The 27,490-nt window shown below is 41.6% G+C and overlaps 1 protein-coding gene across 5 annotated transcripts in view; it reads right to left on the bottom strand.

Moving 5' to 3' along the window:
• OSBPL1A (oxysterol binding protein like 1A) overlaps window positions 1–27,490 on the bottom strand; it is a 156,449-nt gene that overhangs the window by 5,739 nt on the left and 123,220 nt on the right. For all 5 annotated transcript variants that reach the window (XM_081919183.1, XM_081919180.1, XM_081919181.1 and 2 more), the window contains 12 exons: window positions 26,961–27,123; window positions 23,069–23,225; window positions 13,674–13,749; window positions 12,662–12,796; window positions 12,175–12,272; window positions 11,807–11,989; window positions 10,721–10,828; window positions 10,168–10,257; window positions 9,253–9,379; window positions 3,865–3,981; window positions 2,510–2,633; window positions 1,467–1,557 (listed from right to left, as the gene is read on the bottom strand). In XM_081919183.1, the coding sequence (XP_081775309.1) occupies window positions 1,467–1,557; window positions 2,510–2,633; window positions 3,865–3,981; window positions 9,253–9,379; window positions 10,168–10,257; window positions 10,721–10,828; window positions 11,807–11,989; window positions 12,175–12,272; window positions 12,662–12,796; window positions 13,674–13,749; window positions 23,069–23,225; window positions 26,961–27,123 (1,469 nt within the window). The remainder of the gene's footprint in view (window positions 1–1,466; window positions 1,558–2,509; window positions 2,634–3,864; window positions 3,982–9,252; window positions 9,380–10,167; window positions 10,258–10,720; window positions 10,829–11,806; window positions 11,990–12,174; window positions 12,273–12,661; window positions 12,797–13,673; window positions 13,750–23,068; window positions 23,226–26,960; window positions 27,124–27,490) is intronic.

Below are 27,490 nucleotides of genomic sequence, written 5' to 3'. Positions count from 1 at the left end.
TGGAGTCATTTTTTCCAGTTTTAGAAAGTGTTGCTTACTGGCAAATAATAATAATAAAAGGTATTTTAGAGTTCTATTTTGGGGGACTGAAATGGCTTCACAACCATTGTTATTTGTGAACATGCCCACAATAAAGGTATGTGAATTAATGTGCTCTACACTCAGTATTTTCTACCATTATGAAAGAAACATGCATGGAATATTAAATGTGGCAAAGAAACAGTCTATTTGACATATTACTGCATTCTGTATTTAGCACAAAAATCACCTTGTTTGGACTGTGTATACAAGAGTGTGTGCCTGCTTCCTTCAAGTTGGTATAATGTTGCATGTACTTTACAATCACAATCAAGTTCAATATGTTTTTACACATAGTTGTAAAAGTTGTGGTTTAAATGCCTTTTTAAGAATGGGAGTGTAGGCTGCATTTCACAAGGTAGCTTTGCAGCCCTATCATTCAACTTGCCCTGAGACACATTTCAAAACCAACTTAAATTGCAAGGATTATAAAAAAAACCTTAACACTAGACTGTCCATGTATGTATGTATGTTCACACAGGTGCATGTATGTTCATAGGCAATGCATGTCTTTTACAATGAGGAATGCAGACCTCATGTTTTCATGGAATATGGGTGGAAGTATTACATGTGTACTGTGTTTGCTCGAGGTATGCATCTATTGGAGACTCAAGTGGAAAAGCACACCGATTAGTGCCGAGACTTAAGAACTGCACAAAAAAACACAAACCCACCCTGAGCTTGAAGCTACTTCACAAGTTCAAAATGCAGACTCGTTGCATTTATTGAATATGAATTCCAAATTTTAAACTTCAAGACAGAATTGTACCAAAATTCTATTCCATCAGACTTCTTCGCAATTGTAATCCCACTCCTGTCCCAGAATCATTTAACTTGCTTGGGATACAACAGAGCATTCAACGGGAGAGTTTCCAAGTCTGCCAACCCTTAATGTTTTCAATCAAACACTGCTAGAGAGACACAGGAGGTCAAAAGTATCCTTCTTTCTAAATTCCCCTGGGACCAGCTACAAATTACTTCTGAGTCCCCACTGCTGGTCTAAAAATGCTAGGGATTTTCACAGACTCCAGTGTGGCTCTACTGGAAATAATTTGTTTATAATAAGTCTAATTCCACTTCTGAAATACAAGGGGCTACTGCTAAACCTAAGCGCTTTTGAAAGCTTTAACACGAGCAAAGAATCTAGTGAGTAATGACTGAAATAAGCAGAAGTAAGTAGTTAAATCACTGTTGGCCTCTTTCGAAAATGATGGTGCAGTGAGTTTTCAGACTATGAGCAATTTGAAATGGCAAAGTACTGCAGCACATAAGCAGTGGACATGTGCAGTATTGCCAGGCACTCCCAAGTATGCAGACATTTAAAAAGAGAGTTAGAAAAAACATTTGTAAACTATTAAATCAAGTGCCTTAGCCCCCAGTTTACTGACCTTGTCTTCCAGTCTTCCTCTGACTTTGACCTGTTTTTACGAGCAGCTCTTTGTTTTTCTTCAAGCCTCTTCTTTTCTTCACTTGCTACATCTACCAAGAGACAGACAGAGAAAAGGCTGGATCCAACTGAAACATACGGAAGAATTACTCCCAATAGCTGGAATACTGCTATGTCAGTGACAGGGGTAGAATTTTAATGCCGCTTTGGTTGGCACAACTAGAATCTTGAGATTTTTGTGCAGTGGTGTGAACTGGTAGATCATTCAAACACCAGCTTCACTGTAATATTTCCCATGCTCCCAAATAATGGGACTAAGAAATGATGTAACATAACAGACACATAAGGTACATTAACTAAGGGCATGAGCAAAAGTCTTATATGCAACAGGACTTCACCTTCTTATCCCCTCCTATAGCACCTCTCATGCCTTCCAACTCTGCTTCAGAAGGTGTGTCCCCCCCCAACCCCCCCGGAGCAGATTTTGAGGGTGTACAAAAAGGCTGCCATAGGGGAGGTGAAGTCATGGGAGCAAAGCGATAGTGTTATGTGCAGTGATAGTGTTGGATGCAACCCTGACACTGCAGCATTTTCACATATTCTTTGCTTCTGTAAATTTACATTGGAAATCAACTGAAATTTGTTAATATGAGTTTGCATTTGTGTAAAGGAAAGTGAGTAATTTTGATGGTATTGCAACAAAATCAGAAACCAGCTCCAGATAAAAGTTGACACTGTGAGAAAGGACAAGCTGAAACTCATATTCAGAAGGCATAAATTTTCATTTATATAAAATCAGCAACAAAACTGAGAACCATTGCATGAGGAGGAGCTGGCTTGCTAGGGGAATGTCAGATGTAAATATTCTTAAAAAGTTATCATCAGATTACTATTTATATCACTAACAGGCATTCCTTTGCAAGGGACTCTGTAAAATCTGATTGCTAAAACAAATCTATACATGAAAAGTATGTCCTATAAAATGAAGCATTTGGATATAGATTTTTTAAAAAATAAAAAAATTCAGCTAGCCCTTTAAATTACCTATGTCACCATTTTCCATAGCTCTTATATCTGGCCTTAGCCTGCAGTCCGTTTTAGGAATAACACTTTCCATTTCTTCATCCAATTCATTCAAAGCCATAGCAAAAGTAGTGAAGTTGTACATCTGAAAAACAACAAAGAGCTTTTTGAATGTTCTTTTATTTTTATGAGCAAGTACCAGCTGTTAATAGCTTATACATTCTCAGAGGAAGTATCCAACTGAGTTTCTCAAGGGATCAGTCTTGGGGCCTTTTATTCAATGTTTTCATTACAGTGACCTTGGGGAAAGGAGTATGTTCATGAAATGAACAGGTATCATCAAATTATCTAAGTGGCCAAGATGGGATTTTGTGCAGGACGAACTAGAAGACTTCAAGAACTGGAATGGGATCAATGGAAAAGGATCAATGTCAACATAACAGAAAGTGTTAAGCTGCATGATGAAGGACAGGTTTGTTTTATTTGCTCATCAATTGGAACAACAGGCAAGGGAATATTTCAGAACTCGGATCACCACAATATGATTATAGGGAGTATAGGCTCCAATGTGATTGCAAACATTTACTAGTGTTAAATACTGAGGATTTAATTGTATATAAATAATAGGGGTAGGGATTACTTGAAACTAACTCTCCATGTTAAATAGAATTCTAATTGTGTCTAAAGAACAAAAAAAAGAGGCAGACAAGTTTTTTGACAAGTATGCCACAAATCCAAGTATACAATATATATTCTGACATGCGCTGCAGTATATGTGTCGAGGAAGCAAGAGTCTAAAGTTTATATTCTGTCATAAAAGTTCTCAGGGAGGATCCTAATACTCAAAAAATTATTAAACTGACAGTAGAAATCCTAAATTTTGTTTCAAGAAGAAAACTATAATTCTACTAATACACGTCCCTTGTGCTAGTGATACAGAAAGACTGGATCCTACCTTGTGTCTAGGTAGGAAGGGGGTAGCCTTGCTCATGTTTGCTATGGAAAGAGAAAAGGCTAACTAAACCTTAAGTGTTTTATCAAAAAAATTGTACACTGATAAGGATAATCCTGTCTTTTACAAATGTTACACACGGTAACGGAGGTGCTAGGAGGTTGAGGAAGGTACAGCGAGAGGATCAAATCTAACTGCCAGACACCTAATTGTAACCTGAATTTTGTTTTCCTGAAATGGAGGCACGAGCTGGTGGAAAGTTATCCATATTCTCTCCTCTCTTCACGTACATACCCTTTAACCCAGGCGACATGAGATAGACCTCACTCTTACATATACAAAGAAATGCAGATCCATGCAGCACATGTGCATGGGACAAAGCAACACACTGACAAAATGCAGAGTCTTGGTCAAGGTTCCTCACCTGTGTTGAGTTAGAAGGCCTTGGGGCTATCCTCCATAACAACACACTTCCAGGTATAACACACACACTTTCACAATCTGGCAAGGGCATCTCATCTGGTTCATCAGAACTACCCATCTATAAGAAAGTAAAATGAAAAACAAGAACCTGCAAACTAGCTCTAGTACTTAAAAGAGGCAGCAGAATTAGGCACAGATGGAATATATATATATATTATATTTTATATATACTCCCCAACCTTTCAAAAAACAAATCAAGGTATTTACTGATACATGGTCAAAATGGAGACCATTTTGGATAACATGGGAGTTAACATTTAATAATTCCCAAATACTCTTTACAAGGAGAGGGAGGGAGAAATCATTCTCAGACATGTCACTTGTTTGAACCACCCTGGAACATTCATAGGCAATAAAGAATTCCATGTCAGCAGGTGAGTAAGATGGCAGGTGAGGGATGGAGCGATCTGTCCCCTCCTCTGCTTGCCCACTTTCTTTCTGTGCTGGATGGAGAAGAAGGCATGCACTGCCCTCTGCAGCCAGCACAAAACCAAGTTGGCTGGTCAAGGAGGAATGGAGAGAAGGCTTTGTTTCTTACTGATCTGCCTAATAAGCAGCTTAGCAGAATCACATTTCCTCTCCACAGGCTAGTAAGATACCTGGCCTTATATACAAGCCTGCATTAGAAAACGTATGCTTCAATGAAAAGGTGTTCTAGAAACACATGCTAGATTCGGAATAACCTAATTCTTATTTTAGGATCTTGAGAAATGCAGCAAAACCAGCCTGCATACAGAATGCTACACTAAGATGAATGTTGTCAAAAGGTTCATGTTGATACTTTTCAGCCCCATTAAGGCACAAGTAAGCCATCTGTGGGCCACCTCCTACGGCGCAACACCACAACCTTGAGAGGAGAGAGAAAACATGTATCCTATCCACTTACTGCTTTGGTCAGTCCATTGCCCCATTATGCAGCCCCTCACTACCCCCCCCCCAAGGTAATGTGGTCCTTCATCCCAAAACTGATGCCTAGTCCTCCGTTAAATAGTGATGATTTCCCAAAATGCTCCCCAGGTAGTCTTGCCATCCAGGCATCAATAAGACCTGCTTAAATAAGTTAACACTTCATGTGCTTTCCAACTACACCCATAGTCCCAGTGGTGTGATAACTAACCAATCATGTAAATGACGGGGACAAATATTAATTGTATAGGTACTATGGATATACGACTGAATTATCTCTTGACCTGCCCCGCTTGTGAACTTTTTGCTGACAGTTGGCAACAGAAAGCTGGATAAGAGGGTAACCTCTGACCCTCCAGAAGTTGCTGGACTACAATTCCCATCATCTCGGACCACTGGTCATTCTGGCTCTGACTGATGGGAATCGAATGCAACAACGTATGGAGGGCAGCAGGCTCCCCTCCCCCACACCCCGAGACAAACCTTTGATCTGATCAAGTCAATTCCTTGGTGTGTTTTTTTATTTAAAAAAATTCCAGTTCATATGCAAATGGGGGCAGGGGAAATAAATGTGCAGACTGCCTGGGGGAAACAAAGTAACTGTCTACATCTTTTATGTTTGAGTGTATGCAAATTTACAAAACCATAGATTGTTAAAAGGAAGAAATTGCCTGGGGCAAAGCTCTGTTTTGTTGTTTTCTTTTTCTCCCCTTCAACCATGCATGTCTCTTCCCTTTCCTGTTTCTTAATTGGTTTTTTAAACCTTCTTTACTGCTCTGTGTCTTTTGCGCCAGCTTTATTGGATCTTAGTGTGAGATACTGATTGTGGCCCAAGCTATTCAATTCTCCTTTTGAGCATGTGAAGCTAGAACTTTCTAGAAGGGACTTGGAAGTATCTCAGCTTCAAATCCTTGCCATTAATAAATCTGCTATTATCCAATTCCATCTTCCTTGTAAACTCCACGTATCTACAAGCCAAAGCAAGGCTCCATATATTTAAGCATTTTGTATTTTGCACCACAGCAGCAGACATCTTCTGCATAACCAGAGTTTGCTAGTAACACAAGACTCATATACTAATGGTATGTTTTTCTTGTTTGCTCTTCCTGTCCTCCTGGGCCCTTCACAGGGCTGCCTCTCAAAGACTGCAGTAGATCTCTAGAGCCTTTCCATACTCCTGACAATAAGTGAAGTAAGCTGCGTTACAGGTAGCAATTCATGTGAATCACTACTGGAGCATTCTGAAATTATAAACATTAAGAATGTACCAGAATTGGTCTCTCTCTCACTAAGGGAAAGATCCAGCCAAAATTAAACATGTGCTAAAATCTCTCCCAACTTTGGTTGCAACAACCCCTATGTTTTGGTGAGTAAAAATTAGTTTATTTTCACTTTGAATAATTTGAAGGTCTTTAAAAAGGTATGAGCTCCTTCCATGGGGCTGATCAACCAAAGAGCAGGCGCCACAATTTGCAACTGTGTGTACAAAGCCACACACACACACACACACCCCTTACAAAAAAAGAGAGAATCCCACAAACTTTTCATGGCAGCCTGCCTCCCCCGCAATTTGATGTTGTCTCCAAAAATCAATCCAAGGACAGGAGACGACATCACCAATGTGATGAAGTTTAAAGAGCTTTTGTCTATTGAAAGCATTTTTTATATACAGTGGTGCCCCGCTAGACGAATGCCTCGCAAGACGAAAAACCCGCAAGACGAAAGGGTTTTTCGGTTTTTGCGACGCTTCGCTAGACGATTTTCCCTATGGGCTTGCATCGCAAGACGAAAGCCCATAGGGAAATCTCGGGGACCTTTTTTTAAATGCTGGCGGTGGGGAGCAAAGCCTTCCCCCCCCTCCGGACTTCAGAAGAGGTCCAGGAAGGCCGGCGGGGGCGAAAGGCTTTGCTCCCCACCGCCAGCATTTTAAAAGCGGTCCGGGATAGCAGGGAAGCGCTTCCCGCTATCCCGGACGGCTTTTGAAGGCAGGCAGGGGGGGCAAAGACTTTTGCCCCCCCTGCCTGCCTAACCGGGGGCTTTTAAATCGCCCCGGGACTGTCCGGGGCGATTTAAAAGCCCCCGGACGGCTTTTGAAGCCTCCCCCCCCCCGCCCGGCTTCGGGGCATCATCCCGATGCCGGGCGGTGGGGCAGGAACGCCTCCCCCAGCCGCCCGGCATCGGAACGATGTCCCGAAGCCGGGCGGCCGGGCGGGAAAGCCTCCCCCCCCCGCCCGGCTTCGGGGCATCATCCCGATGCCGGGTGGTGGGGCAGGAAAGCCTCCCCCAGCCGCCCGGCATCGGAACGATGTCCCGAAGCCGGGCGGCCGGGCGGGAAAGCCTCCCCCCCCCCGCCCGGCTTCGGGGCATCGTCCCGATGCCGGGCGGTGGGGCAGGAACGCCTCCCCCAGCCGCCCGGCATCGGAACGATGTCCCGAAGCCGGGCGGACGGGCGGGAAAGCCTCCCCCCCCCGCCCGGCTTCGGGGCATCATCCCGATGCCGGGCGGTGGGGCAGGAACGCCTCCCCCAGCCGCCCGGCATCGGAACGATGTCCCGAAGCCGGGCGGCCGGGCGGGAAAGCCTCCCCCCCCCGCCCGGCTTCGGGGCATCATCCCGATGCCGGGCGGTGGGGCAGGAACGCCTCCCCCAGCCGCCCGGCATCGGAACGATGTCCCGAAGCCGGGCGGCCGGGCGGGAAAGCCTCCCCCCCCGCCCGGCTTCGGGGCAGGAACGCCTCCCCCAGCCGCCCGGCATCGGGGCATCGTCCCGATGCCGGGCGGTGGGGCAGGAACGCCTCCCCCAGCCGCCCGGCTTCGGGGCATCGTCCCGATGCCGGGCGGTGGGGCAGGAAAGCCTCCCCCAGCCGCCCGGCATCGGAACGATGTCCCGAAGCCGGGCGGCCGGGCGGGAAAGCCTCCCCCCCCGCCCGGCTTCGGGGCATCGTCCCGATGCCGGGCGGTGGGGCAGGAACGCCTCCCCCAGCCGCCCGGCATCGGAACGATGTCCCGAAGCCGGGCGGCCGGGCGGGAAAGCCTCCCCCCCCCGCCCGGCTTCGGGGCATCGTCCCGATGCCGGGCGGTGGGGCAGGAAAGCCTCCCCCAGCCGCCCGGCATCGGAACGATGTCCCGAAGCCGGGCGGCCGGGCGGGAAAGCCTCCCCCCCCCGCCCGGCTTCGGGGCATCGTCCCGATGCCGGGCGGTGGGGCAGGAAAGCCTCCCCCAGCCGCCCGGCATCGGAACGATGTCCCGAAGCCGGGCGGCCGGGCGGGAAAGCCTTTGTCCCCCCTGCCTGCCTTCCCAGGGGCTTTTAAATCGCCCCGGACAGCGGAGAAGTCCTCCGCTGTCCCGGGCGATTTTAAAATGCCGCCCGCCAGAAGAGGTCGGGGGAAGGCTTTTTCCATAGGAACGCATTAATTGATTTTCAATGCATTCCTATGGAAAACCGTGCATCGCAAGACGAAAAACTCGCAAGACGAAGAGACTTGCGGAACGAATTAATTTCGTCTTGCGAGGCACCACTGTACCTCTATAATTACAGGACAAGATGCTGCCATCTCCATAAAAACAAGAAATAGGCTTGCTTTGGACCATTAACCAATGATGCCAGGAACATATGTCACGACCTGAAAACTCCTCCCCTAAAGGAGTTTACTGTAAAGATTCTGACTTGTTAATAATAATTGTTAATAATCATAATAATAAATTGTTGTTGTTATTTTATTTATACTCAGCCATTCTGGATGGCTCCCAAAAGAGGACTAAAAACAATAAAACTTCAAACATTAAAAACTTCCCTAAACAGGGCTGCCTTCAGATGTCTTCTAAAAGTCAGATAGTTGTTTATGTTGTTGACATTGATGGGAGGGTGTTCCACAGGATGGGCGCCACTACCGAGAAGGCCCTCTGCCTGGTTCCCCTGTAAGCTCACCTCGTAGTGAGGGAACCAGAGTTCTTTGTTGCATATGAAGCAGGGAACTCTAGCTTAATATTGGTAAACTAGCTTATTTTCCTGGCTTGTTAATCACCAGTAAGCCAGAGTTCCTTCTGCTTTGACATAACAGGAACCCTTAGCTTAAATACAAGCCAATTTGTGCCAAAGCTGGTGTAAATGAATGAGAGGCGAGGGCAGTGAGAGAAGAGTGCTTTGGGCCCAGTGTGCTTTCCTCATTTTATAAACCACGGTTTATGGAGCTCTGCAAGATTGTCCAAACTGGGTCACATTGTGAACTAGGCATGCAAAGTCCAAAGGAGAAGAAAAAAATATTTCAGGATTTTTAAAACACTGAGGAAAACAGGATGGCTGCATAAATCCTTTAAAATCATGCACGATACCATCAGGTATTTAGCTGAGGACATTTTTACTGCTGTAAAAATGTTAGTTTTAAACACACATCACTGTTACCAAGTTACATTTTAATATCAATACCTGCTTGTTGTTTTTCTTCTCTTCTGTGTTCTTCTTGTCATTCTTTTTGTAAGCTTCAAATGTTGCAAGATCAACACTATACAAACACTCAGTCCATTTTCCATAGAGTGCACAAAGTTTCTTTTTGCTGTCAAAGAGTCCCCCCCCCCAAAAACAAACAAATTAAGGAACAGCTGAAGTACTGACTAATTATAATATTCAGGTTCACGCTTTAAAACACTGGTCTTCCAATTGGTTGCTTGGGACTCAATACTGGGTCACAGCATGACCAAAGATGGGTTGCAACAGCAGGTCTACCACCATAGAAACAGAAGGTAGAAAATTAAGAAATGGGTCCTCAGTGTATGTTTTCATTTTAAAGGTGGGTCCCTGGTCTGAAAAGGCTGAATGAAGACTACGGCTCTAAACAGAAGTTAAGACAGTAAATGCTCAACTCACAGAAGCTAATGAGCATCTAAGTCAGGTGTAGGGGACATTTTTCAGACCCAAAGGAAGCATTTTTCTCTCACAAAATTGCATGCCACTGGTGAGCAGGGACAGAGACAAAAGAAGGAAACACAAAGAATGTGACTCTTGCCTTTGTACAGTGGGCTGCGTTCTAATCATGCAGAAGCCAGAGGTTCATACACAAGTCTCTCTCCACCCAGGCAAGCAAGCAAGGGGCTTTATCGCAGTTAAGACCACATTCTAGCCAGCCCAAAGCACTCAAGGAAATGGGAGCAGGGCCAGTGAGGGGGGTGACCTGAACAAACGCCTGAGGACAAGAGAGGTAGCCTGGAGGGCCAGATCTGCCCCCTGGGGCCTGAGGCTTCTCAAGCCTAGTTATGCAACATAATTTAGGCTAACAGCATTTCAGCATTTTTGTGAAAAATAAAAATGAATGATCTGCTATCTGCTTTAGAAATATATGCTTACCTTTTATCCTGAATATAACCTTCCACTTTGTGCAACTCCTTCCCAAAAAGGCCACAGGGCTTGAAGTTTAACATGCATTTTTCACCAGTTCTGTGGGGGCAGAGAATTAAGTTTAACTCTACGCCTTCTCATAATTTACACTTTCACATCAAATACCGGCTTAGCCATTTAAAGTACTTCAAGCATGCAAGCTCTAGCTCTTGTAGCGCTCAGCATAATATATGTACTATATCTGCCTTGGGTTTATGAGCTTTACTACTAAGGAGATACTTTGAAAGCGTTAAAGGAAAAAAGTAGCCCTGACCTAATATAAATTAAATACATTGGATCTCTGACCACTGCAAGAGTAGCATAATATTCCCTGACACACTCTCTCTCCAGGAACATTTTGGATCTGCGTGATGCAGTGCAGTGCTATTTATGTTGCCTGACAACACTGATTATGCTTTTAATGTTTTCTTATGCATTGGAATTAAGAGCGCATTTTATATCTGATACAGTATGAGCATGCCACACTTTCAAGCTAAGCAGCAAGTTAAGACTTCAAGCTTACTTGTGATTGGTTATTTCCATATTCCCATACTGCTCAATCCAAAGCTTGCCCACAATAATGTTATGCACACAGCATGTAGGATTTGTCCATGTGTATGCTTCATTATGTCTGAAAGGGAGCAAAGAGAATAAGCTCTTAGATTCACAAAACAAAACAAAACATGCCTTTAAGTCAAAATCTTTCACAGTGCAAGGAAGCGTAAGCTAATGATTACTTTTCACTCTCACAATTTTGTAGGCTTTAGCAAATCTTGGCCAGTCAGTCCTACCTTAATTCTCTCCCCATCTCCTGGCCAGATGAATCTAGGTTTCAGGCATGAACCATGAAAGTCTCCTATCCTAAATTTACTTCGGAATCTCTCAAACACATTTAAGACAATCCCAGAATAGCCAACTCTTCTGCACAGGTTTCAAAGACAGGGACTTCAGCAGCTGACCTTGCCTAAGCTCAGTCAAATACCATACTTACAGATGTAGCTCAGTCCACCTGAACTATGACAAAGAGCTCTGCCCATATCAGATGGGCACACCTCTGGTTCTCAAAGCTCTGACAGCCAGACCTGTGCAGTTTGCCTTCCTTCCTTTTACTTATATACCATGCCTTATTGGTTTCATCGCTACAAATGGGGAGGGAGGGTTCAAGTTTAAGGATAGAACAGTAGCTCCCCAAATGTTCTTTTTTCCACAGACCACTAGAAAATTGGTGAGCGTCTTGGCTGAGCACTTAATGATTTTTCCATCTGTCTTAGCAATTGTAATGCTTTAGTAAAGATGCCGTATAATTTTCTAATTGTATTTGCATTGTTTTTTTTATTTCCTGTATATTGTATTTGATTGTAATCTATAGCATTTAAATTGTAATACAATCAAATACAATATACAGGAAATTTAAAAAAGCAATGCAAATACAGTTAAAAATCAGCATTTAACATGATGGGTATGCTGTCTCCCAAGTTCACCAACACAACACAGACCACCTGAACGACCACAGTTTGGGATCCCCAGTATACATTATACAACCCTGCAGTTTACATGTCACTTGCTTTTTGCCTAAGGCAGCCTAAAGGTATCACATAGATCAACTTACTCAAGAAGTTTCAAAGTTATTATCCCTTTGGGTTCTGCTTCAACACTCTTTCCCCAGAACTTTAGTTTAGGATAAATAGAACCATGAAACACAAAGTCATTGCTCAGTCCTTCAGCATAAAAAGCACTGATTGGTGGGTGATGACTAACTTGCTCCGAAATGAGTCTGAATCCAAGGTCCTCTCTAAACATGGAAAGAAAGTGACAGTTGAGTTATTTGCAGTTTCTCTACAAAAGGGGATAAAATGAGGCATTGCCACATCAGCTTTGTACATTAAAAAAGAATCAATGAACAAAATCTTAAATATCTGACATTAACTTTCAATTCTCAATGAGGCAGCCAGTTAAATTGCACTGTGAGTTTGTTACCTGACCAGTTCATACGTCTCTCCAAGTAATGGGTTGAATGGCTTTCCTGTACGTTCCCACTGAGAGGCAACAGCTGAGACAGCAAAGGCAGCTACACACTGTTGAAAAAGCAATTTGAACTTATATTTATGTTTGTTTAAAGCAGAAAATCTTACCAATTATTTTGTGTGGGGGTTTTTAAAGCACTAACTCTCAGAAAGAGGTAAGCATTCAAGTAGTTAAGTATCATGAAAACACGTAACGAGGAAAAAGTCAATTACAGTCACCACTTTAAAAATAGAAAAACCAAAGAGTTAAGCAGTATTGCTTAATACCAACCTAACAGCTCTGCTATTCAATAGCTGGAGGCAAAATTACTTTTATTTCATGCACAACAATGTGCACAACAGTGTTTCAGATGTTGTAATAATACGCAGCTCTATCTACCTGCATGAAAGAGTATGCTACATTCAGAGAACACCAGATGCATTTATTTTGCGTAGAGTACCTGCATTCTTTCAACCGGGTCCAAAAGCGAACTGGCCTTATGAATTAAGTACGTATGCTCCATATATTCTGTCAGTCGCTGTAGGAAACTCAGTGGCTCGTTAAAAATTACTGGCATAGTGATCTTCGACAGCTCCTAGCAGAGTGTTAAAAGCATTTATTAAAAATGTTTACATATACTACTGTGCATTGCCAACATTATGGCTGGTATATGTCTTATCATAAAATACAGCTGGTACATACTGGGGAAGGTAGAGGGTGATATGAAAGGAATGTGGGGGGCAGGAACCCTGCCTCCCTTTTAAACAAGAGCCCGTACAGCATGCAACGGGTAGAATACTGAAGTTGTATCAGGGAAACCTGGTTTCAAATTTCCACTAAGCCATGAAACTCACGAAATAATTCCAAGTCCCTCACTCACTCTAATCTACATCACAGGGTGGTTTTGATGATAAAATGGGCAAGGAAAAGGACCACCCTAAGCTTGAGAATATTACTTGAGTTGAAAGAATTATTTTGCAATGATTATTTTACAGTGAGCTGAAATAACACTTAGAAGGCATTAATGCAAAAGGGCCAGTATTAATTAAGCTGTAATTATTTTATTGTTAATTATTAATTACAATGTTAATTATTAATTGCAGCATTCATTTATGCAGAACCTAACAGGCACTGCATAAGAAATAAAAAAACCTAACAAGCTTTACCTGCAGGCTACAAACCAGAATTGATTCTCTCAACTTAGTTTCTTCCAGATGTTTTGGACGAGCTCCCATCATCCCTGACCATTGCTCATGCTGGCTGCAGCTGATAAAAGCTTGCCACACTTTTGTGACATTTGATTTTATATAAGACACACACCCATTTACTTCCGAAATGCATGCATACATCAGTCAGTCCTTAATTCTTTTATTCAAAAGCCGGTTTGGGAGGAAGGTAACCATAATCTATTACTATACATTTACTATAAAGACTAAGATTAAGCTTTTTATTCAAAGCTATGTTTCACCTACCATTCCAATGCACTTTCTTAAGATGCTCCAAATACTGAAATCATTTCTGGAAAACATTGGAGAAGGCAAGCTTGTCCTAGAGGGGTGGGGTGGGGAGGGGGATTCAAGAGACCAAGTCCATTAGACCTGAATAATATACTTCTAGTTTAAGTATTTGCAGAATGAAGAGTGTATGCAATACTGACAGAACAGAAACCTGTACTACAACAGCCAACTGGTCTCCCAACCCTCAATTTTTCTATTCAAATAGGGCTCATGATACACTGCTGATCACAAACTAGATATGTACCTCAATATAAACCACCCAAATGTGCTGCATACTAGCAATAAAGATACTGCAACTTCGGTTGGGTAACCAATTCAGACTGTTTTGTCACACAGGTAGTTGAGAGGATCTGTCCTCAACATAAAAGTATGAATAATTATTGTATTTTTCACCCTATAGGACGCACCGTCCCATAAGGCACACTTAGTTTTTTTGGGGGGAAATAAAGGGGGGGAAGCCCAAGCTTCCCCCGACCCCAGCCCCCAAACAGGCAGCTCTCTGCAAGCCGTGGGAGCCCAGCGCTGGCTCCCGCTGCTTGCTGAGAGGTCCGCGAAGCATGGACGCGCTGAGCTCAGCGCGCGCGCAGGCTTCGGCATGCAGGCAACTCTCCGCAAGCAGAGGGGGAAAAGTGCGTCCTATAGGGCGAAAAATACGGTATATTAAATTTGGGTCTATGTAAGGCATTGTCATGCATTTAATGAAGAACTACAGTACTTAAGGTTAAACAGCCCAGTATCTGTATGAGTAACCACAGCTCAATTTGTAAAAGCATTTTTTTTAAAAAACAGGACTTTAAGAAAAGATGTGCAGCTGTGTAAACGTATTTCTGAAGCACGAGAGGTGGGTAGGTGATGTCCCACTTAATTCTGGACACTTGGTAAAGGCATTAAGTATGTCAAGGAGCCTACCTTTGGGTGGGGGAAGCCTGTTCCATTTCTTTACTATGCAACTGCTTCCCCTAGTCTCATACAATTCAGTTGAGTGATGAAGTTGACTAGATTAGACTAGAAGTTGTTTGTGATCCAGACAAATTCACACCTAAGGAAGACTGTTCTGAACGGTGGGATATTATCTGGATGGCTCTCTCTTACTCTGCCCCTGCCCCAAATATATATTAAGTTGTCTTTTTTTTAAAAAGCTCAAAAACCAGTTCTAACAATGCCAAGAAAGAATGACTTTTCATGGTTGTCATTCAACGTGTTCCCGCAACAGTCTCGCTAGAATGTAGATGGGTATTGCAGCAGGTGCTAGTCATGCCTCTGTAAGAATACCGTGAGAATGATTGCTTGAAGCAAAAAAGCCTACAAAACCAGTTTGACAAAGAGCCCATAATGGAACAGGAAAAATGAACATGCATTATCACTGGAAGTAACTGTTCTACAATGCCACTGTACAACTCCCTGAAAGATTATCCTTGTACAAAGCCTGTACTACAGCACCTTTTGGCACCAGATGCTTCTTAATTTTGCCAACAACAGAAAATACAAATGTTTTACACTTGTATTTTTTATTTTATTTTTAAATCCCACCACCCACCACAACCACCAGCTTAATTGCAAGTGGTTAGCTTTTAATCTTACATCTTAATCAAACTCACTAGAAGGGCTATTAACCTTTCTCACAGGGTTGTGAGATTAAAGTAAGCAAAAATACCCGGTAACCTGCCAAAAGCTCTTATGGCAGGAAAACCTAACTTGTATTTATCCAGTTCTAATGGTGCAAAATACATTATTAATTTCTACATCAGGCCAACATAAAGTCAGTGAATTCCCGCAACCCCCTTCCCCCCCCGAAAATAAAGCACCGTTAGCATACAAGTCAGCATGAAAAATTGATTTTTTTTTAAGGGAACAATTTTAAGCTAGGTGGCCTTTAATATACTTGTGCACCAAAGAGATGCTGTCTTTCCAAGCATAATTTGCTCTTTTCTTTAGTCACCAGACCTGAGGATTCCCAGTCTAAATACATTCCTTCTTCCAGTATTAAATGTGTGCTCTTTTTTAAAGTAACACAAAACACAACCCTACATGTGCACTTGCTTCACGTTATAATTTTCCTCAAAAGAACACCAAAATGAATAATCTGTATATCACTAAAAACACTTGACATTTTGTAACTGGGTGTTTTACCCTTATAGTAAGATACACAATTGGGAAAATTGTTTTTCACTTTCCTGAAAACAGTCATCCTGGGAGTACTGTGTTCAGTCCTCATGCTATATGGAGACTGTTCAAACTAAATCTCTGCCTGCCACGAACAAAATCCTGTCCAAGTCTCTGAAAATAGTCCCAATTTCACAGTGTTGCTTCAACCTCACTGAGCCCAACAGGAAGTCAGATGGCAGACTCCTGTCATTGTAAAGTTGTTTTATTGGATTTACTACCCATTTTGAATGTACTAAACAGATCCAGCCTGGTGTACTGGACCCCCAGAGTCTTCCCTCTTTTATTTTCCCTCCTTAGAGGAGACATGTTTTTGTGGTATCCTGGGCCACACATGGTAGGGAGAAGCCAAAAGCTGGGAAATCCGCAAGGTTGCTTTGAACCTCCCCTTCAGATATTTTTCTGACTCCTATGGCACTTGTCAGCAGCAAGTGAGCTTCCCCAGTACCACAGCCTTTAAGAATTCCAAGGGCATCTCCACTAAGCAGGTCAGTCACTTAGCTCAAGGCCTTAGAATTCACTCTTGTGAGAATTCACTCCCACAAGACTTGTGCCCTGCTTGTAGACTTCCCATAGGCATTTGGTTGGAGACTGTGAGAACAGCATGCTGGACTAGATGGGTATCTGTGTCCTGATCCAGTGGGTTTTATTTTGTTTATGTCTTTAGCTTCCTTTCACAATGCATTCTTTCCCTCCTCTCCCCTCTAATTACGGTATTGCAAGCTTAGCCCTATCGCTGAGAATTCTGCCAAGTCAAGAAAGAGGTCAGCAGTGTCTTACACTGACAGTTTTCTCCTGTATCATGAATGAGCAACAGCCTGTCCCTGTCTCTATGTTCTCAAACTACACAGCCCAGTTCTTGCCTGTGTACACCACTAAGGATATGCATGTTCAAATATTAGTGTTTCATTATTTTGTAGCACAAGAGAAGGCAAGCCCACAGAAAGAGAAAGCAAACGCAGTGGAAAGTTGTCAGAGAAGTTGGTTTTCTGTAACTTTCCATTAAGATTAATGCTAGATTACACAAAATTGAAGGGGAAAGGAAAACAACTGCACCCCAATAGTGAAGGTGGCTATTAAGCAAAACTTTGTGCGGGGGACGGGGACGGGACACAATTGCATAGAAATAGAATAAAATGCTCTCAGCCACCATTCAAAATTTAATAGTAACATTATTTGGGAATACCATTCAGTGCTTCCCATGTTACATGCTGCATTAGCCACATCTACCCTACCTATTTCAAAACCAGTTTTACCCATCAGGGCTTTCCCCCAAAAGAACTCTGTGAAGATACCCAAAGCAGTCCATGTCCCTTTATACAGCAATAGTTCAGGGCTCACTGGGTGGAAGCCATGAAGGTTAAAACAAGTTGACATTTAAAGTATAGACATAAATATCACTTGTGAAACAGTAATGTGCTTAAGTTATATTTAGGGGACTTCTCTATCTGCCCACCCCACCCCCATTAATAATTTTTACACCCCCACCCCCACTCCAGCTAAGCTAAGAGTACTATATCTGGGAAGGAAGTAGTGGTCCCTTCACAGGACAGGCCTGCATCCAGATAACATTTTGACTCCACTTGGTGGGAGACAGGAAGGCCCCGTTATTAAGGCAAGTGCCCAGTCCAGGATATCTGAAAAAGAATTCACAAGTGAGACAGAAGTCTTCAATTTCAGAAAAGAAAACACTTGCATGACTCTAAGGCTCCTTAACAATATGCCTCCCTATACTTCTTTGCAACTATCATCAGCAACCAGCATTTATTACTTACTCCAGTGAAAAAGATCAGTTTAAAAAAAAAAAAGATTGTCAGAATTGATTTCATCCAAATTAGTGCAAAAGGGCAGGAAAATGTTTTCTAGTTTTAGAACTGCTTTCTTCAGTTACTCATCAGGATAGAGGGCAAGGTTTATATTATTTATTTTACAGTAATCTTTATCCCTTCGGCCAAAAAAATGCCCCAACCAGTATACAGAGCAGTACAAAACAATAGAGTCACCGCCCTCAGGGTTATAATTTAAAAAGACAACACAATGGAGAAATGCTTCTGGAGGAATGAAGAAGTAAGACGATTTGGTTCAAGTTCTTAGTGTCAAGTTCTCTTGACAAACAGCTGGGGTAGAAAAATCCAAAGAGGCAATCACTGGCCTCTCAGTTGCAGTGATGAAGCGAGAGGCCCTTCCCTGCTACGGCTTGATGTAATGGCTGCCACCAGGTTGCAATGGTGAGAAAGAGGAACATGATTTCTCGGCCTAATAGATTTTTAATTCTATGAAATATTTTGCTTTATTTCACTGTACTACATTTTGCATTCCTTAGGCTATATGCCCTAAACGGAATTGTATTTGTTAACTCACCAAAGCAGCTAACTATGGGCCTCCCAATTTCAATAGAGTTTCAGTGATTAAAGAGGGAAGCATTATACTAAGGAAGTGTGTGTTCTGTCTCAATAAATGCATTCCTTGCACAGGTTATTTGCAGAAGACAAGCTGACACTAGTGTTTAACTTAAGCAATGCTTTTTTTTTTTTAATAAACATTGTACCACTTTTACTGCTGTACTGAAGGGGTACACGTGTATGTCTTCTAGCAGTTGTTTAACTGAATTTTGTAGCAAATGCTTGGTTTATTTTACAATAGGAAAAAGACCTGCATTTTCATGGCAATAAAAATAAAGGCATAACCTTCAAAAACTGGCCAGGTGAATGTTCCAGTAAGTAAAAAAAAACACAAACAAAACAACAGTAGATAAGTTGACAAAGCCCATGGAACTTGACCAAAATGGATCTGGAGCACATCCTGGCATAGTGACCTAAAACAGACTGATCTACGAGTCCCCAGGTAATGGGATTGCCTCAGTCAGGAACCCAAGAGATGGCTTTAGCCAAGCCACACGCTCAGCCTCCACTTGCCATATGGGTACAATAGTTACCTACCTTACAGTATTGTTTTAGTGATGACAGCAGGGTATGCTATGTGAAAGCACTTTTCGCTAGCATCATCATCTCATTATTATGGAACTCATGTAGGACCTACAACAAAGTGTTGTTGTGTGGAATGCTCCTGTTCAGGGTTCCAGCCAGACATGCCCAGGATTTCCCAGGATACGCCAATTTCACCACCATCCTGGTTTTCCATTTCCCTTCCTTCAACTGTCAGCCAGAGTTCTGTGGTCACTGATATTCCCAGTTTTCACTGGGCAGTTCTTGGCATTCGCCCCTCTTAGGGCTCCCCCCCCCAAAACCATTCTGCAAACCTTGGGGTTTCTTTTCCCTGCCTCCCATCTGCTCCCAGGCATGCTGAAACTTCCCTCTTGCACGTTGATGGTACTATTTTGGCTAGATAAGGATCAGTACTCAGAGAATTGAGTTCACTATTAAGGTATAGAATGTACAGAAGAGAACATGCCCAAGAGTCAGGAACTTTGAATGAAAATTCCAGACCGATCTACTAGTCTCATAAAAGCCATATTTACAATTTACATCCAGCTTCACTATGCTGTACCAATGGCTTGCATGCCTTAAATAACATGCTTAGTACAAGCTGCATATGGTTTGTATAAAATGGAAAATATTCTTTTCTGCTTCAGATCATGTACTCTTTTAACATTAGTTATGTATTGTCAACAATGAAAAATTCCAAAAGTTTGAGCATGCCAATTATCTCAAGCAACCGATAGCAAATGCCTAAGTTTAGTACCAGGGACACAGAAATACTAGCAACAAGACACATTTTTTGCACATGAAGCTGGCTTTAGCTGTCCTTTCACCTATTCTAGTTACTTCTCTTATCCAAGGCTAAATTTTACAGGACAGTATTCTTTAATGTTTAAATTTGAATGATTCTGTGGTGCGGCTATATGGAGCTAGTTAAGCATCTACAAGGTACGCCCCATTACATATCATGGAGGTCCCCAAACACATCTTCATAGACTGAACTTGTGACCAGACTTCCCTCAAACTGTTTGGACTATTGTATCTCTTCCCCTTGCATCCAAGATAATATTTTGGAGTAGGTGGAAGGCGTGGTACAACAACTATTTTATCTTCAGCCTTGTTTGGAGCACTGTATGAAGACCAACCATGTATAGTTCCTTACCATCTTCCTTCCTGTTCTCCCCACTTCACAATCCCTTACCCCCCATCCAGCCAAGAGTCAATAAACCAGCTTCGTGCCATTCAAGAAACTAACAGCATTTGAAGTGCTACAAATGGACTGAACTTCAGCATCCATTTAAGTCCCAAGACGAGGGGCAAGTAGCATCTCAATTCTGAAACTCTGAAGTTACTTGACTGTATAGTTTTGTGTCACCGGACATAGCCCTAAAAGCACAGAAATTAAGGCAGATGGGAAAGAGAGCGGTATATGGCCTTTATTTTGGCAGAGGCCAACATGTCACCTCCTGGTAGTACCAGCAAAGCATAGAATCTTTAAACAGAAGGGGCCCTCCTTCCTATTGCAATCACAAAAAACCAAGTACAGTACAAGACTTCATTGGGAGTAAGAGCTGCAGCCAATTAGTAGCACTTCCTTCAGCATGCCACTTATTGCACATAGACACAAACAGCTGAGGAAATCAGTTAACATGTTGTTGTTTTTTAGAACAGGAATTGTTTCTACGTTTACATACAGGTGGTTCCATTCCTGACCTGTGTGTGCAAGTGGAGTTTGCATAAGCCCACCCTGCCCCCATTCCACCCCACTTTGGGAGCACTTCCCAGTGTGCGTGTGCGTGATCACATGTCAATCCGATGCACATAAAATGGTCACTGCCTGTACTTGGGCAAATGAACATTATTTACATGTCTGGCTCACTGATAAGCCCCCAGTTAGCCTTTGTATATTTGGGGCTTTTTGTGGAAGTTTAAATATTTTTGCTATTTGAAATCAGTACCCTAGAGTCATTAGCAACTTTTCTTACCCCTTCTCATTGCTGACACCAGCGCTGAACCGGGATTATGCCAGTGTCAATGTGATTATGACAGAATAACACGGTCAGAATTGCCCCTTTGATCTATTACACTTCAAAAAGTGATATGAACTTCCACTGAGGAAAACTGAGCAGCCAGTTTCTTGTTCCGTTTTAAAAATGAAATGGCACAGTAACAAGTGACAAACACACAGACAAAAAGACACTACTAGTTCTGTTTCAGAACTGCACATAATGTAAGCCTAAGCATGAGAACCCAAAAGTGAACATGTCAGATGAAATGACAACTCATTCCCAAGACTAACTGGTTTGCTACGTTCTTAGCAGAAAAGTCACATGCCACATGCAAAACATGTCCAATTCCAAACTTTGGCAGAATGTCTTTTCTGTATGTAATACAAACATCACTGTGGTTCTAGAATCATGACAGATATTTATTTACAGTTTTTACCATAAAAGTATGTTCACCTTAGTGTTGCATCAAAGCTACATTTAAAATTACACATGCATTTCCTCCCTTTTGTATATATATATATTTAGTTATAAATGCAAACATAAAACACTCAGACAAACCATTGTAAAACATTGCCCACATAAATGTATGTTACAACAGTAGTCACGGTATGACAAGAGAAGAAAACAGTACAAGAATCCCAAGACAACTGAACAGCTTCATCCCCTGAGGAAGTTTGCTCCAAGGCAAAATTTAGATTGGTTTTCCCACAGAGCTCTGAGAATCTGCATCAATATACAGTATTTGCAGACACCAATTCCCTGAATAGCGCCAGATGACAGGTCAGATATTGCAATATAGTTCACAAAGAGATGTGAGCTGGAAAGTTAAAAAAGAATACACCCTAGCTGCATTTTTAAAACACTACCAAAAAGTCCATTAAAAAAACAGCAAGAGACATAATTATTGCTGAATAAGGGTATGGGGGCAAAATTATAGAGATGTAAAATAAAAAAAATAGTGACCAAAAATCCTAATGAGAGACATCTGTAGTGGAAAGAAGAGAAATGCCAGGGGACTGGGGAACAAATAAGAGCTTGGCGGCTCTTGTCACCTCTTGTTTACCATTTTGGCAATAGAGTTTTACAACAAGCATTGTGGAAAGCTGCCAAATTGCAGATTGTTTCCTATAGTTAGAGCTGCTTTGAGCTTATCTTTGCTGCCTAGCAAAAAATCATTTGATAAAGGACCCTAATCCTTCCTTTCTCCACTGAATGAACACTGTGCAAACTGCGTTAACAGGACTATCTTATCTAACGTGAGAAGGGGCATGGGAGATGAAGTGGGGAGTGTTGGTTATCATTTATTAAACAGAGTCAATCTGGGTTGTGTGTGGAATTTTGACTGCTTATTCGTTTAAATTTCATTGTGCCTAGAAATTCTGAAATATTTCTACAGTCCTACAATGATTGTGGGTGAAGACATGACAGGTTTCATTCTGCACACAAGCCATGGTGCCATTTTGTGGTGATCAGAATGCATTAAACTGAGCCAAGAGGCAAGCATGGAAATGTTGATACATATGAGAGTGAAACGTATTTAAACCAAACTCTCTCTCTTGAATTTGTCTTCAGCAAATAAAATAAGGTCACCATCTTTATGCCAAGCAACTAGTGATAGTGAAACAGTGGGAGTAAAAAATAAATGTGCACATATTAAATTCTCTCTGCATTGAAACCTGAGAAATAAGGTGCAGTATTTGTTACATGTCACAGGGGATCTATTGTCCTCCTTTTACATGTAAAAAGGTTAAGAACAGATGAAGCAGAAGATGTGTGACATTTGTCTTCAATATGACCTCTTGCTTTTGATGTTTTTTGTTTGCAAAAACATATTGAAATATCTGGCCAATACTAGCATTGAATGAATGATAATGCAAAGGCGATCAAGTAACTGGAAACTTTTTTAAAAAAGCAGTAAGAGACCCACATTAAAAAAACATGAAGAAACAAGAGACCAGTATTGATGTCAGTGAGACAAATTTAAATGAGCCAGAAACATGCATTGTTAAGAATTCATGTATTTCATTTGCAACATGGTGTAGTCACATCAATGTACCTCACTTTTTAAAAAAACGTTAACAACAAAAAAGATGATCTCATATTAATGAACTTCTGTTCCACCACTGTTCAAGGGGAAAGGCAGAAGTATCCCCAAGTATCTTTTATAGATACCACATTTGGGGTGTTGTTTTCCTAGCACAGCAGTAAAGGTTGCAGCCTCTCTAGACAAAAATCCTACCTGTGTTTTTTGATGCCATTTGACAGAGTCTCTCCAGTTTTACAGGTCTTTTCTCCAGACATGTCAGGCGTTATAGTGTCACTAGAATCCACACTGTCTTCTAATGAGTAAGTTGTCACAGTTTCAAATCCACTCAATGATTTTTCGGATTCTGAATCTGTAAGACAGATGAACGCCAAATGAGACACACTTCAGGCTAGCCTTTCGCAGGCTAATGGACACCTCCTTTGCACAGCGTAATGAAACTTAAGTAGCCTATGGTGTACTGATGACAGCATTTGTCCAGTGAAAACTTAGTACAAGGAGAGACTGAGTCTCTGAAAGAACATGGGTGAGCAAATTGTTCAGCGCCAAGGATTATACAAAGATGGGAATGTGAGCAGGGACAGACAAGTACAGGGTACCAGCAAAACATCTTACCAACTCCTAAACTTAGGCCCGTTACAGGTACGATATTAGCCTATCCTTTAACCATACTTATTGGAATCAGGGTTAAGATACGAGTTCCTACACAACTCTTTGTTTCATAGTTTTAATATGAGAATCCAGCCTTTTCCTCTAGGTGTGTCGTTTAATTCCTGCACTACTAGTTAAATTTAACACCAGGTATTCTCCTGAGTTTTGTTTTTTAGTGTACATCAAGATTTTTCAAACTAATATGCCCCAACAATAAAGGATAAAAACATAGTGAAACACAGCTGGAAACATAAAAGCAAATATACTCACCAGCAAGTCCAACCCAATGAGGAAAGGAAAACATTTTTTCTTACCAACTATGGTAAACATGGTAAATGAGCACAATGTGCATTCGTATTGGTTACACACATAACAATCCTTTGAAATACACTCAACAAGGACCGACATTTCTCTGAATCATAACCATCTGGCAGATGCCCAGGATTTCCGTTATCAGCTGCATCTACACATTACTTCAAGTTCCATGACCTCCCTTCACCCAAATGGGTAGCAAAGCCAACTAGGCAATGCTATTCAGGGCCAGTGGAATTCTATTTTTAAATGTGGAGTACAAAATCTCACCAACTGTGTGTGTATATATATATATGTGTGTGTGTGTGTGTGTGTGTGTGTGTGTGTAACCACACACACACACACACACACACACACACACACACACACACTCAGATTTGCATTTGCTATTTTAAACACATTATTTGTACTTTTACCAGCTATAGGGAGAAGGAGGTGCTATCTAAAGAGCTTAGAACCCGCCACCAACAATCCTAGGCTTCATAGAACATATTTTCCCCAGAGACTGAGGGCGTGTTTTTTCTTCCAGTGTCTGGCAAAATCCAGTTTAGTCACTTACTTTCTATCCCAGAAAAGGAACTGAGGACAGCACACAGACCTTCTGCATAAATGTTTACAGTTTGTGCTATAAACAAATCTGATCAAAGCAAACACTATGTTTGCATAGATGGCAATGCAAAATTTCAAGAGCTGGAATATATTGGCTGTTTTTTATGTATGGATATTAACAGTCCAAGATACTTGGAGACATGGAAGTCAGGATGGAAGCAGATTCTTCAGATCATGAAACTGGCTCATAACCTTCCCTTTACAGTCAGTTATTCCTAGTGTTAGATACCAAAATGTACAGGAGAGTTCTCTTACTACATTTTAATACTTATGTGGTGCAGATATCAGCTAGCTAGGTGTTTACTAGGTAAGTCCTATTATACCAAACATGCAGACTTTTTTTTTTAAAGGCAACTAGCTGCTGAGCAAGCTGTTCTGTAAGGCACAAGTGAAGCTTTACAGGTTAATTATGGTGCACAGGAAACCATTCAGGTAATACAACAGACCTTAGGGTTGCATAATTCCTGATCTCCTCACAGACATCCCAAGTTGACAGGGAGCTTTACTTTTCAAAAGAGTTTGCTATCGTGGATATAAGATTGTAAACAGACTCTTCCTATCCACTTACAGAAGGACAGCATAACAAGGCAAACATATTAATTTAGTTAAGTCCGTAAAACAAGGGATTTGTATGGTACCAGGTGACCTGCCAATTGTAAAGTCTTACAGCAATTAATTAAAACTGCAGCTTACAAGGCCCATAATACACAGTTTCAAGTGAAAACAAATAGCCTACATTTCTCCTCTCTCTTAAAGCCAAGCTTATTTTTAATTTTTTCTTTATCTGCCCAAGATGATTGTTTTCTTGTGAATTTTCAATCCCTTTCATACAAGGGAACTGTCCTTATTCCCACCCAGTTATTTTCTTTGGTTCAAGCAACTATAATATTCCTGAATAATTGCATTTCAGTAACCAACGACTTGGTGCAGTATTCAAATTTGATCATGTTATCAATCTTCACAAACAAATGAGAAATTACATTCCCTTGAAACAGCAGCACTCAGATGGAGTCCAACTCCCCACTCCCCCCCCGCCCGCAAGAGAGGCACAAATCATATCAGACTATGCAGTTTTACCAGAGGAGCTTTAGATGTTCTGTTAGGATACAAGTGCACAAATTCTGGCTTAGACTTTTATATTAACATCTGTATGTATCCTAACAACCCAGCCAGATGGGCAGGGTATAAATAACAATAATAACCTATATCCCAGACAACCCTGTTCTTCCACCAGAATGGTTTCCTTAAGTTCTAGTAGATTTTACCTTCTGGCACAGTCACTAAATTTGTCTGTTATATTTCTACATATCAGAAGACACTTATGGTATGCATGCACACATTAGGAGCAGCTGTGTTGTCTTTCAGGTTCCGTGAAAGGCCTTTGATAAATAATTTTCACAAGACAATTTAATGCTGTGAAACAATCATCAACAAGAGAAATGGCTACTAGGCAGACCATAGCCTCCTGCTTAACGACATTTATTTTCTCACTGCCTGTAGAGAAGTAAAACACAGAAGGTTCTTAAGCAAGCTAGCCAAACCACGCGTTCTCTCCAACATTTCTTGACCTTGGTGAGGGGTTTTGCTGGTGGCAAAACCTCTCAAATCCTTTGGTAGCTTAATAAAGTTTACAAAAGGGAAACTGCGTTCAGTTTCATTTATGCCTTCCACTCAATTGCAGATTCCAACCCACATTGCACCCCTCATTCTCAGAGAACAGGCTTTTTCCTTCAGTCATTATCCAAAAATAGGAATCAAACAAAGAGGTCTGGTTCTTATTTTCTGCAGAGGACACATTATACATGGCCAAGACAACTACTTGTCCATTCTAAGATGACCCTGAAATCCTAGCCAGCTGAATGGTTTCAGTAGCAGTAACCTATTTGAACACCTAGTTTATTACAGCGCATTTCTCCTCACAACAGTGCAATTCAATTTAATCTAATGCATTTTGGTCAGGCAAGCTAGAAATTGTGTGTATCATGTTTTAATCTGTTTTTAGACACTGAACATGGGTTTTTAAAGTGTTACTTCTCCTGAGCCTGCACCAACCACATTTTTGTTTTTGAATCATGATCTAAATTCGTTTTTCATTAGCTTGTCCTTGTCTGTAGATGGAAAGGCAAGAGACAGATGGCAAAAAGCAGCCAGGCTAGGAGTGACCGTGGCTCTTATAAAAATTGAGCTCTATTGTATATAAACCAAGATTTACATACCTACTACTTATAGAGTAAACAATTCATTACTCCAAATCCAGTTACAGCTGTTCGCACCCAAATCTTGCTACTTTTGCCCCTTTCAACATATTCTTCCTAGCCAGACAAAATTTATACTGCAAACTACTTGTGACAGGATAGTCCTTTTCTTCTGTTCATTACTCTGAGAAGTCAAGGTGTGTGTATATATGCATATGTTTATACATAAACACACAAATACACACACACCCTTGGCCCTGGTCTTTTTTTTTAAAAAAAACCACAACCTAACATTTTAGTTTTCTATGTCACACACTTACCTGAAACAGCATCATAGAACTGTTCCTCACTAAAGATGCTCAGAGGTGGTGACCCTTTGACCAGTGACTGCTCTAATTCATGGTGTTCAGTAGCTAGTGTTTCTAGAGCTTCAGATAAGATCTTGTTTTTCTCTTGCTCATGCTCCAGTTTCAGATTCCTCACCTATAAGTAGAAACATGTATGAATAAAATCTCATCTCTCCCAAGAACGTGAAACTCAAGGCTATTTCAAGAATAGGCTCCAGTTTGCTAACTAAACCATGTCAATAAGCTCAGAGAAGTGGATTAAGATGACCAGGGAACTTCTGCACTCGCCATGAAGTTTTGTCTCACCATTTTAATGTGTCACAGAATAGGAAAGCTTACAAAAAGAATTTGTCTAAGCAAAAATTGGCAACTAAAACTGAAAGCGCTATGAAAGGCAAAGCAAGTTTCCTACTAATCAGTTAATGCAACTTTTGTATAATTCATGGAACTGCTAGTATTAGCTTGGGGGTAACACAACAGGCTCTTCTAAGTCTATGATTCGA

Source organism: Podarcis melisellensis (genome assembly GCF_964234715.1).
Source record: "Podarcis melisellensis genome assembly, chromosome: 7".
Taxonomy (NCBI): domain Eukaryota; kingdom Metazoa; phylum Chordata; class Lepidosauria; order Squamata; family Lacertidae; genus Podarcis; species Podarcis melisellensis.
The sequence above is the reverse complement of the archived record's forward strand: the minus strand, read 5'-3'. Positions and strand labels throughout refer to the sequence as shown.